This window comes from Oxyura jamaicensis, chromosome 2, assembly GCF_011077185.1.
Source record: "Oxyura jamaicensis isolate SHBP4307 breed ruddy duck chromosome 2, BPBGC_Ojam_1.0, whole genome shotgun sequence".
NCBI classification, from domain to species: domain Eukaryota; kingdom Metazoa; phylum Chordata; class Aves; order Anseriformes; family Anatidae; genus Oxyura; species Oxyura jamaicensis.
In genome coordinates, this window is record NC_048894.1 from 14093548 (window position 1) to 14108864 (window position 15317).

Sequence of the window (15317 nt, forward strand, 5' to 3'; positions counted from 1 at the left end):
TAGAAGGACTAAGCTTAGCAATCAACAAGCATTAAGAGAAGCAGGCTAAAATGTCTGTTGTGCCCACGTTAGGAGAAATTAAATCTAAAAATTGAGATTATTTAGAAATATAGAAGCTCTCATTCTTCTTCACCAGAACATCTCTACTTCATTACGGAAATTTTAGAAAAAAACCTGTTCCTATTTGTGTTCTGCAACGAAACACAGATCTTTGCAAACATACTGTATTGCCCTGAGCTAGTCTGATACAGGCTGGTTGGCATGGACATTGGAGAAATTCCAGAAGGCGCTCCTTCTTCTTCCGACTTTTCTTCTTCAATCTTTGGGACTGCAGGAGTATCTGAAGATAGTTCATTCAAAATTTTTCTAGAAGAGGACAAAGATAGTTTTATATATCTGAAATTCCATATCCATGAGAAACTAAGTCACTGGCTTTTATCAGACAGTTTTGCTGTTACATATAACCTGCCTTTAAAACCACCAAAAACAAAACCAAAAGTCCTTACCGGTATGAAGGCCTTCTTGAAAGTATTTCCCTACGTTTTTGAGAATCAATTATCTCTTCTGATTCTGCAGACTCATCTGCAATCGATGCTACCTGTAATAGCAAAGTTTCTGAAATTTATAACTTCATTTAAAAAAAAAAAAAAAGTAAAAAGATTATTTTAAAAATTTCCTTCCATGTTTGCATAAAGGAAGTTCACGCACTTTTTAAAAAAATTACAAGTCATGTGATCTTGGACTTCTCTTTCTACAACACATCACAAACTATGATGTTAGCAACACACAGGCACTTAAATGATATCTTCCATTTCGAAAAAATATAAATAATCCACATTATATCGTTAGTGACATCAAAAGTACTGAATATAGATTTCTTTAAATGTAAAAATATTGTACAATTAGCTTTTAAATTAAACATTTAAAATGCAGAACACTGTATGAACGTACCTTAAATAACTGTATACAAGACAAAAACTTCTTCAAAACCACACCAATTCTATTTAGAAAATAAGTTTATTTAAATATACATTTATTAAATGACACTTATCAACACATTCATAAATACAAATACACTGCTTAGCAATTTCATGAAACTTTCAGAAACTTCTGTGAAGTCTAAAATATCTATTTTATTTTCTCAGGACTTTATTAGCATTATTTTCACGGTTCTTTTCTCTTAAAGTTACCCAAGACATGAAGGCCTGGAGCTGAATCACACTCTTTGCCAGCAAATATTACATGACACAGAACAGAAACTAATTACTGAACAAGAAAACCATGCGAATTTCTTGATTCTTGCAACTACTCAGAACTATCGGTGTATAAGATTTCCAAAACTGGGACAGTATGGTAATGGTGGTGTGCAAAATGACCTTTTACATAAAGACCATAACGCAGTTGCAGGCTAAATACTGTTCTAAACTAACGCTGAACAAGCACTCGTCATTAAACAAGAGTGAAGTGACTAGAAGGCTCAAGTGTTTGACCTGGGTGGAGACTTCTCCACAGCTCAGGAAAGACAAACCTCGAGAAGTAATGTGGCTGCCAGGCCGCAGCGCTTGGTGTCTGAAAACAAAACCTGCATGACCAACAGAACACGACTGGGTGGAAGGCTCTGGAAATTCATGGGCCGGTGTCATTTGATCTCAAACCTGTACAACCACACCTTGAAAGAACTACATGTTACTGCAGAACAAGAGTTTCTTTCTACTTACTAATTTTATTACATTCCAATTTTGCCCCCCAAAAAGTAATAACATAGCCTCAGTTTTGCTGGGCAGTAGATAGGAATGTGATTAAAACACTATGCCTATCTAATTAAAACAGACCTGGAAATAATGAGAGGCACTTCTTCATGTCTAAAAGCATCCAGCTCCACACCAGGCTTCAGAGCTGACTGGGGAGACACAACAGCTTCAAGACGTTCGTATTCATTCTTTTGCAGGGTGAAGCAATGCTGACCAAATAACAAGCATTAAGAGAAGCTTCTGAATGCTTCTGCATTCAGCATTAAGAGAATGCTTCTGAAAGGCATTTCCAGTGCCCTATGCGGATCTGCTCATGGATCAATCTTCAAGGCTCTGGCATAAACCTTTAAAGGCATCGTTACACAGCCAACAGCCTAGGCAGCTTAACTCAGAAAGTGAGCTTTCACTCCACAGGATAAAAATATGTATTTTTAAAAATGTCCCAGGACAAACAGCAGGAAAACAAGATCTTCATCATTCCACTTAGAATTACTAACAGCCACCCCTTCTTGATTGTGAAGACAACCAAGAAGTCAGGAACAGCAGCACTTTGATAAGAGGGTAAGGAAATACCAAGAAAATGTAAGCATTTTAATGTGGAAAAGGAAATTTTCTGCAAGAAGTTTCAAAAGTTCTAATTTTCATCAGGATACAAGAGAGAAATGTAATGTTTGTTTCTTCTAATAGCAAGCAACCATGTCCACAAGGCTTACAGAAGGGAACCACTGCCATTTCTCCTGGCCATCAGTCAGACTTCTCCAGCCTTAACACGCTGTTCTGCATTTGAACAAATATAGCTCACAACAAATATGAGCTCATGTTCCTCTGTCAATACCTGATATATTACAGGAGAGAAGCAAGTAGCAAAGTCAAATAATCTGAATTGCAAGCCTTCCTACAAGTAAAACAACAATAACAGAACAGAGAACACAATGCAGATAAGTATTTTTTCATCCAGAAAGCAACAGTGTTACACAGAAAGATAAATTAAATGCCTTCCAGCTTAAAGCTGCAGGTGTCTGAGGGAGAGGTCAAACAGGCTTTAATGTCAGCCTTCAAAATATTTTTATTTATGTATTTTATTTATTTATTTAAGCAGACCGATACAATTTTTCAAGTCTCCCACTATCTGGCAGAAAAAGGATGCTAAGTTAAAGCCAAACAATCTGGAGGTAGTGCCGGGTGGCAGGATAAAGTGCTTAAGAAGATCACAGAAGAGCCTAGGCAACCTCTGTAATGCTGTGAAAAAAAAAAAAAAAAAAACAACAGCATCTTCAGGCTCTTCTGGGAGAGTCACGTTATTCACCATTAATATGCTCAAAGGACTGCAAAGCAAAAACCTGAAACTAACAAGTTAGTATTAACCAGGGCACAGCTCTCCCATCTCTGCTCCTCTGGGAAAGAGAGGACAGAGTCGACTCAATACAGCAAACAGTCGATCTCCACCCCCTAAGACGACACAGCAGCAGCTGTCAAGAGATTCTGGAGAAATTCCTCCTCCTGAGCTCTGAAGCCAGGACTATGTATGTATGCCCCAAAGACACCAGCTTAAAGAAAAGTAGTGACAGAAATCTGGGGATGACTATAACATGATTATTTGATAAAGTTCACCCTGGCAAATTGTAGTTAGAAAGAATTACAAAATAAAAATTTATTTTTTGAGTTCTCCAATTTATCTTCAAGTCTGACCAAACAAGTCTTTGCCATCGACTGCACCTTTTCAATAGCAATCTACAATTTCCAAACTTTACCATGGCCCGTCATCTACACCTACAAATAAACTACTGAATACCTGGCTAAGGTTTTATTCTTGTCTTCTAGTCTCTAGGATAAATATACTTGCATATGCCTTTTTATCTATTATACCTGAAAGCTACTAAAAGGTTTCAAAGTGGCTTCTCAAGAAGACTGACAATACATTTTTCTTTTCCTTCCTATGTTGCAATGACTGCAGGTAAAACAGTTCACATGTAACTTATCTAGCCTTTCTTAGAGATTATCAATTCTACTTGCAAGAACCGATTCAGCCTTCATTTTGCAATCAGTTTTTAAGAAAGCGGATCAAAGACATTCCTACCTACAAGAAAAACGCTAATGGGAGGCTTGCCTAGTCATTTGCAAAATTGTGCAGAGTCATTCTCTCCAGTTTGTTTCACTACTTAAAAGCTCTGAAAACTCTCTAAGCATTTTGCACTGGTCCCTGTTTTCTAACATCAGCAGGTTTAAACGTGAAGACTTGCCAAATAGATGTTTATTTTGAGGCTGCCCGTATTTTTGCTCTTTACATATACACACCCACAAAAGGCAATACCAGATGCTCTAACTGAGCCTGCTACACCAACAGGGAATCGTTTGAAGCTATGTTTACTTCCACCACATCCAGATGCTCTCAGAAATACAGTACAAGAGACACTTGCAAATTTCCATTAGAATCAGGACGATCGCAGAGTTGAACAAAACAGAAGAACTGCAAGGTACGCTAAAACAAGGTCATGTTATTACACAAACTTGCTGTTGCAAAAGTTCAGGGTTCCAATACACAATTTCTTAAGAAATAAACAGGAAGCATTAAGGAATCGCTACACAATGCTTGCAGAGCTGCTACGAGCTGGCTGCTTGCCACCGCCCTCCCCACCCCCACCTTCCTACAACTGCGAGAGTAAATCTCCCAGCGCTGGCAGGAATGAAGAGAAGCTGAAGATGAGGGCAGGGGCATGAGTAATGAAGCACCAAATATTCATGAAAACAGAACAATAAAAGAGCTAACCTGAACAGCTTGCATTTGTGGTGACTGAATGACTGAGGGCTGTGTGGCTTGAATGACACCCTGGACATGAACAGTTTGACCAGAAGGCAACTGCACTAGAGTTACTGCTGGAGATCCTCTTCCAGCACTTGATGCAGCTACAGAAACCTGCAAAAGTTACAACCATCATGTTTAAGAAACACGCCGCGAGATTTCAGTAAATGCTTTTAGAAGTGATACTAAAACAACCTGGCTCTGCTGCCGTACCCAGAACAGCTTAAGCGTGCGTACTTATCTCACACACAAGTACACAACTCTTCATAGGAACAATTTGGTATCTCTCCAAATGATGGGGAAAACTGAGCCCTGCCAAACTGCAAATCTTCATATTTCCCCTCTTCCCCCCAGAGACTTCACATTTTCTTTTCAATCAAAAACCAACCCTAAGCTATCACGGAGTAAATCTGCTGACGCTAGCATGAAGGCTAGGAAGAAGCTCAAGAAATGTAACCAAAAATACCAATATTCATTCAGGTGGTATGCTGCAGCAACAAGATACAGAGCACAATGCTCTCAGTCCAAAAAATATCCACAGCTGTTTTGTTTTTGCTTTGTTAAGCTAAAAGTTTAGCTTCAGCTTTTGGTTTTCAGATAGATGTCTCAAGGGATGTGATAATAGGAAGGAAAAAAGTGTTCAACAAAGCAATGCATGGATTTGTAAATTGTTTTAGTTTAATAGATTCCTTTTACATATTTCACAAAATCAAGACAGAGTAGGAACACTTTGATACAGCAAAAATAAAGCACAGACAAATCTTTAAATTTAGCAGAGCTGAAGAAAATGGTAGCCCCATTCTGTTCAAGAAGACATCTGACCCCTTTTTCTGATGACATTTCAGAGCAAAAACAGCGTTGCCCAGCCCCTGGCTCTCAATCACCTGTATGGATGCCGAATGTGTTAAAAATAGTTAAGCATCCACAGACTAAGAAATAACTCAAATTTTACGCTCTTCCTGCTAAAATTGTTATCAGAAACAAATACTGAAGCAAAAGGGAAAACATTAAGACTGAGCTCAAGTTCTTTGTGATGAAACATCCTGAAACTCAGAGCAAAGAGGAAAAAAATTACAAACAACTTCATAAAATCATACGGTTAAAACAGAAAAGTCTTTCTGAAAGTAAACGACATTGAAAAACTTAATTTCTAACTTCCGCATGAACAAGAATAAGCCCTGAGTCATATCTAAGATGCTGATATCTTCCCCTTCCTAGCTTGGTTCTCAGCCCAATAAGGTAGCTGGTATGAGCAGCAGAGGTAAAAAGAGATGAGAGTGAGAAGAAAAAAACATGATTAATGCCGAATTTGAAAAAAAAAAAAAATGTTTAAAGAGTTTTGTATTTTTCTATATTCACACTGAAGTTATTTTTTTGGGTTTTGTTGTTTTTAATTTCCTAATATTAAATAACACTTTATTTACGATCCAAGCCATTGCTTGTCTGGGAAACGTTCCTTTCTTAAGGCAAGAGAAAATGTTTATCTACTATTAAGACGTACTGCTATCAAGAAGAGCAGATGTTGGCTCACATTATCTCAAAGAAACGATGTCTCTAGCAAACGGACACAGGAGCTTGTCCACATTCACTATGCATTTGCTCGATTGTTGTAGTAAACTGAAGAGATTTTCAGGAAATAAAACAATTGAGGACATTTTTAATCCCTAAATGCAAGCTATCATTCCTTAAATGGCATTAAATGGCAACATGTAAATAGGATACACAAGCTCTCTTCCCCATCTATAAAACAAATACAAACATTATTATCAGAATGCATATTTGGGATCTAGAACATCTTGAACGTCCTGAAGATCGCGATCTATTTTCTGTCAGGCAAAGCTGACATCATCCCAAACCCCAGCTTCAAGGAAGGAGCATGGAGCAGTCTAAACATTTACAAAGCATGCTAACTTTCCAAAACATTACAAAGGCAATTTCACCAAACCTTTCAGTTTGCAGCGCTCACAGATAGCAGTAATCTGATACAATTCTCTAGGGTATCAGGAAGAACATGTTGAGTACAAACACCAAACTGTACTACATGCACAGTTTATTAGTTCCTGTGTTTGGTACACAATGGGTCAGGCACATATAAGCAGGAAGTAAACCAGTACTCAAAATTGAGAAACACTGTAGTCATTTAAAAGCTACTTATTCATTCAGTTTAACCACACAAGAAGGGGGAAAAAAAAAGTCACTCCGCTAATACTCTTAGTTTGAAGTTGACAATATCACAGGCTGAATTGTTTTGTTCCCATTAATTCAGATTGGAGATTAAATGAAGGTGGAGGGTGCAGGGGGAGGAGAGACAATAGTATCTTTAAAGCTGGTTCAGAAACCAAAAAGTGATTTGTTTGCTCATTTATATCTGCTTTAAACATCTCAATTTGATGTGATCGTGGCTGAGTTCCCACCAATTTCTGGAAGTTATACCGTGTGCACATTCATGTCATTGCAGTCCCTACGAACTGTGCTTAAAGTCTGTGACTACTTTGCCTTAGGCTTGTTTTCTAGAACTATGACTTAATTTCTAACATCATATTTTACATCTCTTTTACAATATTAAAAAATTGTAATAATAACCTTGATTCACATTTTGCTTTGAGTTGTTTCACAGTGAACACTCCTGTGTTAGCCAAAATACTTTTGCCATTTGAGGCTATCATGCACACACGCTGACTGACACAGCCCTGGCAAAAAAACATTACTTTCAGCCATCAGCGATGAGCAATGCTCCTTCTAACATCATCACTCCGAGGGCTGTCTAACACAATAACCAAAAACAATCCCAAAGCAATTCAGCAACACAGCGAGCGGAAGATTAACACCCCAAGTACCTGATTAAACAGTGCAAGGGTTATGCCCCAGCAATTGCTAAGAGACTTTGGATGTTGCAATATCCTTTGATGGTCGAGCCTCTTACGTGTGCAACAGTCGAGCCTAATAGCTTCAACAAATACCAACCACGTAGTCTGTCATGGCAGCGTGGGCCCGTACTCTGTATGTTTGGAAATAGAAGAGCTCCCTCTTGCAAAAGGAGGGAAACAAAACAAGAGGCACCCTCCCACCCCACCCCTCAAAAAAATAAACCTGGATTATCTTCACACTGAGGTACGTTTTCTTTCAGGAGTTCAACTGCTTATCAGTTCTCTGACTTCAAGGTCCACGGCTCACTGAACAGCTGTCCTGCGTACACACACACTGTCACTCGAGGTCAGGTAACTTTCCCCTACAGAGTACTGCAGAGTTCACAGTGACACTCAACCTTTCGTGCCTCAGACATGGCTAATAGGAAGCACATCACATGCAGTTCCACCTGATTTGTGTCTCAGCCATAGAATTTAAATGCTGCAAGGACTCCAGGAGTAACGAGAGGAGTGCTTCTGGAAAAGGCAAAAACAAACCCTTTGTGGGTTCACCTGAAAGAAGAGCACAGGACTTGTCACGCTCAGGCACTGCCTAGCCTTTATGAGGAAAAGCTGAAGACAGGGAAGTTTTGGCCAACTGCAAAGCCAACACCAAAAAGGAAACTCCTAGTTTTAAGGAAGTCAAGGTTTGACCAATCTCAGCTACTTGGTGACAGGGTAACCTTGAAGAAGCACAAAGCAGTGACAAAGCTGCAGGTTCGTAATGCTCTAACATCAGTTTTCCTAACTGCCCTGGACTTGCACTTGGCAGGCTGGTTTTAGAGCCACATTCACAACACTGCGGAGAACTTCTACAGTGCTCGATCTCTTGGGAACAAGATTTAATGCAACATTTTGTGCTGCGAGCCCAAAGTGAATGCCCTTGAAGTGCTAAACCTGAGCAGTCTGAGCTCACAGCAGCTCTGCACTGCCTGCATCAGAAAGGTCCCTCCTAATCCCTCCGACAGCAGTTTTCGCATTGTAAATCCTGGCCCGTGTCTGGTTCAGGGCCAGCACTGTGAGGTCAACAGAAAATATTTCAGATCAAGGCAGCAAACACAGCTCTAATAATAGATGGAATATAACAAATGCAAAAACTGATTCAAAGAACTTATCCAGCATGCAGGATTAAAGAAAAAAAAATGTCATTGCTCTTATTTATAGTTATACTTAGCATATTTATGTAGCTGAGCACAGTACACCACAGAATGCTATACAGACTCTAAAAATGCTGCAAAATGAACATTAATTTAAATAACAATGCACATGTAACTGTTCCAAATTTTATCATCGATATTACGAGAACATTTCAGTCCAAATTAACTTATTTTTCTAAGAGCAGCCCTGTATGTATTAGCATATCACCTGTGCATATGAGGCAAAACCCGTGGAGACATTTTCCACCTCACACCTCTGCTCTTCACTGAGGAAAAGGCATGGAGCTTCTCGGATAGGTGTTCTACACAGTTCAAACAGCTTCTAAAGACAACCAAAATTTTTATAAATATTTTCTTACATAATTCTGTTGGTGGCTGGAACTTAGCATCTGTGGCTGAATTCCTTGCATCCCCATCTTGATTTATATTAATTAATTTTATTATAAAAATATCCTTTTAAAGGCAGAAATTGTCAGTTTTGCCTCAATGGATGAAAGATACATCTCATTTTGCTAGTTTCTGATTTGCTAATTTTTGCTTTTGCAGAAAAAAATGTTTTACTTTCATCATCAAAATTGCAGGAGTATATAACAGTATCTATTACAAAACATCAGGAAAAAAAAAAAAAAAAAAAAAAAAGCTCTTATCTCTGCTAATAAATTATGATAGGTCCCCATAGCACCGGAGGTTATCCCACCACACCACAGTTCTCCAGCCAAACAGGATCATTGGCTTCAGAGGGGAGACACCAAGAATGCTGCAGCACAAAAACAGTGCCTGCTCTCTTCATACGATCACCACACTGAATTCCATGGTCGGTCTTTATCACACTAGGTGGCAGGTATTTCTCTAAAAAGCCTGAACTCCAGAGGAGGAAAACAGACAAACAAAACACACTCCTTTCAGTTATATCCTTCAGCTTTTTGCTCATCGTTCCCTAGGCAAAGTATTAATTCAACAGAAGGCCAAGCAAATTAATAACCATAAAATTCCACCTGAACACAACTTCCCCCTCCGCCCCCACTGTGAGAGAAGCCAAATATTGGTACAGGCCAACCAGAGAAGTTGTGGAATATCCATCCTTGGAGATATTCAAAACCTACTTTCACTCAGTCCTGGGCAACCTGCTCTGGCTGACCCTGCGTGAGCAGGGCTATTGGTCTAGAGGTCCGTGCTTGCCTCAACCATTCTGGCATTCTTTGATAATATATAGAGAACCACAAATTGACTATTAAAAGATAATGTATGAAAATGATTTACTTCTGACTGAAGAAAACCAAGGTTGAAAAAATATCTGCCTGGAAAAAATAAAAACCCCACACAGATGTCTGAAAAGCAACCCTCAAGTTCAGTGAGCAGACATTTTACCTCTTGCTAGGAAGCAACTCCTCCTACTTTTCTCACATTCCTGCACAACTGAAAGAACATTAGTAGGAGAGATGACTGGAAGTTGGAGCAAGCTTCTGTTAACTGCACTTCTCCAGATGTAAAAGAGGGAGAAAGAGCTGTCTGTGCCCTTCTGTCCCAGATTCACAGGTCCCAGACCAGCAGCACAGCCGTGAATCCCTCAGAAGCGCCCCGAGTTTCCCATCCCGCACCAAGCAGAAGCAGATGGGATGTTCCTCATCCCAACAAGTCCCTGCTTCACCTCTCACCATGGCTCTCTAACCTTCACTGGGACAACCTCTCACCTGCGGAATGTGCCAGGAGGGAATGTAAGCTACGAGAGTCCTCCTCATCTTAGGCCAAACAAAGCTTACTGCAGAACCAGGCCTTTCCCCCTTTCTTGGCAATAAGCTCTCCTCCCGGGACAGGCCGACCCACCGAAACACGGTGGCAACTGTGCCTCAGGGTACCAAGGGGGTGGGCACGGCTTCCTGGCTGCTCAAGGCCAGCAGTGGGTGTCCCACAGGCCGCAAGGGTGGCAGGATGACCACAGTGGCCTGGGCTAGGGTGGCGGGGCCCCCACTGGTCAGTGGCAACCACCGGGGGCTCCAGGGGCCGCCCGCTGGAGGCCTCCCGGCTCCGCCATTTTCCTCAGCGGCGCCACGCTGCTGAACCCGCGTTTCTGGAAGGGCCACACAGGGACATGGACTCCAGCTGAGAGCACCGAGCAGCTCTGACCTCTGCCCCAGCTTCTCCTTTGGCCAAAAGGCCTAAGGAACTCAGAGATGTAAATTCCAGACTACTCTCCTCGTCAGTACTTCAAGAGTTATGGGTTTGAACTGAATGACCTAAGGCCCCTGCCCAGTATGGCTGAACCTCATCAGTTACCACCACACAGTACTCAAGACACCAGAAGACTATTGTATGAGCTAATGGTTTACATGTAAAATCTATTAAAGTAAAACACCAAATTTGAGCCATCAAAGAAAGATGAAATGAAGGGGTGAAATCAGCATTAACAAAAACAAAAACAAACAAACAAACAAAACAAAACAAAAAGATTAAATTTTTGGTTTCATACTCCATTCTTCAAGGAAAACAAACAAACAAACACAAACAAACACAAACAAACAAACAAAAAACAGGATTCCCAGAGATGTAGATATCAAAACCACAACCCAATACTATAGGTTAGAAAAAACAAATAAGTGTTCTACTTGGTTTCTGAAGACCCAGAAAAACCCAGTTGCATTCACTCTTGAAAACAAGCCAATAATGTAAATCAAGTACCTAACATGCCACGTAGATGGCATGAAATAAAGGAGCATCCCTTCCTTATAGTTCAGACAGAAATCTTACTGACTTCTAACTTTTGATGTGGAAGAATTTCTCCAATGTTGTTTTTGTTTGTTTTTAAACTCAATTCCTTTATTTCACAAAGCTGTTTTGAAGATCCTTCAAAGGGGTCTACACAACATCCTGAAGCACATCTTAGCACTGGCAAGAGCATTCTCTCAAGTGCTGAACCTTTCATTGCTTATTTTCATGCTTGAGAATTGTTATTATGTCATCTTTATCAGTTAACTGGCAAAGAAGTATCCAGGCATGATTACTATGTAGAACATGTACATTTTAGAAACCCAGATACTGTCATCACATGCACAGAAATGAAACAGAACAAGCACAATTGTACTTGCAAGACTAAACAAATGCTATAAAAAAGTATGTAGGAAAGAGCAATGACTATTTTTATTCATTTTCACTTTTGTTATGCAACACATCTTCAAGACACACATTTCGACTGTTTGATCTTGCAGCCACCTCAATTATTTAGGACTCTATCCTCATCTGCGTAACAAATACATACGATCATCTGCGAAAAGTGTAAGAATCCCTAATGATCATTCTGAAAAGCCCAGTCTCCTGAAAGTGTCACCTTTTAACAGACCTGATGTTATACTGGCCTTTTGTTAAAAACAGCATATATGGTTTTCAGTATAAGCTTGGTGTTTTTTCCTATTTAATAACAAGACTTACAGCACATGACAACACCATACAAGTTGGTAATTTCATCATCAACAATAAAAGAATCATAACATTTCTGAATGTCACTTTATTGATTCTTCTCATCTTTCCACATTTCAACTTACCTGAGATACTGAGGAAATATGACTTTCACCTGGCTGACTCTGATCATGAACAGCATCTCTGTCTGGCAGAGAATCCACTGTACTTTCATCCTGTTGCGATTCAACCATTTCCATGGTCATCTGTCTAAAAGTAAGTACAGACATACATAAATTTTGCTGTATTAAGGTTTATCAGGCATCTAGGGAGAAAAGAGCACTATGAGATCATTTTATATTTGGAGCAGTAAGCTAACAACTAACAGTAAACACACAGATCTTTCTCAAACTTATCAGATTAATTGAAGTCCTTTCTTCCCACTCAGTTATATTAAATCTTCATTCACATAGCCATGAGCTATAAAACGTGTGCCTTGAAAAGCTGCAAGGAGGGGCAGTTCTGGAAACGCTTCTCAGGGCAGGGATGAGCAGAGTCCTGGGGTCCTGAGCAGAGCTGGCTGAGGGTTGGCAAGCACCATGCTCCTGCACAGCCCACCAGTGCTGCTTGCAGAGGGTCCCTCATGTCTCCCAGCAGCCACGTGCTGGCACGGTCCTCTAAAGCCTCCGCTGAGACTGACACCGGTCTGGGAGTTGTACTCCAACTATCTGTAAACTGCTCGGGGCTCAAGACCCTCAGCCATTCTTCTCATTCTGCAGGTTTTAAAATTACAGTAAGTTTCAGAGAAGAACAACTGCCTGACCCTGAACTTAAACTACAAGTTTAAACTCAATAGAGAAAGCTTCTAAATATATATCTGCTGTATAGAAATGCATTTACCTTACAATTCCATACCTTCCATATCTCTTGGCACTCTTAGTCATAACGGAAGATGTGTGTGTGTTAAAACAAGGTTCTCTTCGGCTCCCTTTCTCTCTCCTACCACTCTCTGCACTGAAGGTGTAACATGGAACAAGTGACAAGTCACAAGCATTGCCATGGCAACCGTGCAAGTCACAACAGAACAAAGACAGGATACGGTCGGGCAGACGGGGGATATGGGACCTACAGACCCCCAGTGTGCCCCACAGACACGCTCCCAACTGCGCACAGTGTTGGGGAAGGAATTAAGACCACAGGAGGAAGTGACACCGCTAGGGGCTGTAAGAGGCAGAAAATCGAGCTCCTGCAGGCTCAGATCAGCTGGGTTCAGGCACTGGAACTAGGGCATGGCGAGCCAGACCAAGTGCCACCACCAGCTGTCCCAGCTGGCTGAGAGAGTCCCACACGCTGCAAGTTAACGGCGCTGTGTCCAGCTCAGCTCCTTCTGAGGCAACACAGAATAGAGGCATGAAAACACTTAACCTGTGTGCCAACCTGAGACCATGCGGGTCAGAGAGGAACCTAGTGAAGTGACACAGAGAAGCAGATTGCACACCTGCATTCCTCTAATAGGATCCTCCTGACCCGATTTGACAGCCCTGCCTTGGCAGCAGAACCTCACAAGTTAAGCGCTTATACATGTCGGGGTATTTCTGCAAACAGAAGTTACACACTCTATGCCAGCACCAATTCGGATCAAATTCATAATTTCTTTCAACTTTCCTGCTTTCTCATAGTTATGACTCGTCAACTCTTTCACTAGGTACAAGCTAATTGAAGGGCTACTGAAATTTACCAAACCAGACAGCTCCGGGGAGAATGTTTGCACCAAGATTTCCAACATAATTTTTTAAAATGTTTATCTTATTACAGCATTTCATTTGTATATATGTATTCAATGTAACAATGAAAGTGGAGAAAATGTGTTCCTTCCTCAGGAACCTGGGAATATCCACAGAGCTTTCACGTTTGAATCTGTATCTGGTTCATCTACGAATGCCTGCCATAACCTTCAGAACAGCTCACCCACCAGGGCAGGTTAAACGATGACTATGTACGGGCACCACAGTCACTGCAACCTCTTCCTACAAGAGTACAGTCAGAATTAATTCACTTTGTACAGGCCTTGAAGTATTTTGTTACCCAAAGCCATCTGTCACAGATGACCTACTGCTGAAAACACACACATGCACCAGAAAAAAAAAAAAAAAAAAAAAAAAAGGCAAGTATTTTCATCCCAAAAACATTTCACTGAAATTTTACCTGGCAAGAGCCAGTCTTCATTTCATGAAAAACAAGTTTTATGTTCTAAATTGTAGCTTAATCCATTACTGATTGCAGAACACTATCAAAAATGTTTTATTTTACTACTTTTATTATCAGCATCTCTTTCCCAAAGCTCTTCCAGCTGCTGCAGTCCAGTAACTGTTAGCTAATAGCTATGAAAACAGCATCAGCACAGCAGAAATTCCAATAAAAAGTTATTCCTAGTGTTTTATAAAGTACAGTACAGGGAAAGAACTATTTTTTAGATTATCTACATTAAATTAGAAGAACAACAGCAAGCATTATATACATCATAATTAAACATAATTAAGACATGGAATACATGAAAACTCAAGAATTGAAATTTATTTTCCACCTATGAACGTGTGTATTCTGAGTCAACACAGATGATGGCTTATTTTAAATCTTCAGCAAAGAAGAATAAAAACTGAAGATTTTTATGCAGAAGATTTTTATGCTGCTTTTCTTTAGTGTTTTTTTGTTTGTTTGTTTTTGTTTTTGTTTTTTTGACAGCCATTAAATTCAAGTTTACCCTAGATCATAGCAAGACACTACTTCTAGGTAAGCTAAAACCCACTTATTTTTCAAAACATGGCTTCATGTTGGAAAACTGGGTCTTGAGTAACAATGCTGCAGAAATTCCCCATCCCAACTACAAAGGTCCAACTACAGTCTATAAAAACAAAACAACCATAACAAATACCTAAGTACTTTAAGAAGATTTAGGTTGGCATAAAACTTCTATGAGAAGGATAACTGAAGATATATTGTAGCCTATCAATATCATAACTCATACATGTCATAAGATCAAGATCCTTCAGCAAACATAACCATAGGAATTACTCAACTCACAGGCAAAGATCACTTGCAGCCACTGGTGCCCACGGTGCAGTGGTACAACCACATCACCTTACGTGGACTCGCACACAGCTCAAGACTGTGCATGCTATGAAACTTCTGAATTTCAGTCTGGTCCAGGTACCGCTGTCTTTAGTGCATTTTCATAAACTCTCAGATTTATATAGCCTGAGCCATACAGGCTGTTTATTTCCTGTATTATCTCATATACCACTTAACCATGAAT

General features: G+C 40.1%; 1 protein-coding gene across 7 annotated transcripts in view; it reads right to left on the minus strand.

Annotated features, from left to right (window-relative positions):
- Window positions 1-13093, minus strand: part of CREM (cAMP responsive element modulator) — a 28214-nt gene extending 15121 nt beyond the window's left edge. The window contains exons 1-6 of one of the 7 annotated variants that reach the window (XM_035317742.1): window positions 12905-13093; window positions 12151-12274; window positions 8823-8936; window positions 4519-4665; window positions 507-598; window positions 224-366 (exon numbers count right to left, since the gene is read on the minus strand). In XM_035317742.1, coding sequence (XP_035173633.1) covers window positions 224-366; window positions 507-598; window positions 4519-4665; window positions 8823-8936; window positions 12151-12274; window positions 12905-12948 — 664 coding nt within the window. In that variant the 5' untranslated portion in view covers window positions 12949-13093. Of the gene's footprint in view, window positions 1-223; window positions 367-506; window positions 599-4518; window positions 4666-8822; window positions 8937-12150; window positions 12277-12904 lie in introns of those variants that run through there. The other 6 variants (XM_035317741.1, XM_035317743.1, XM_035317744.1 and 3 more) reach the window with 6 other exon arrangements.
- Window positions 13094-15317: the final 2224 nt, after the last annotated feature.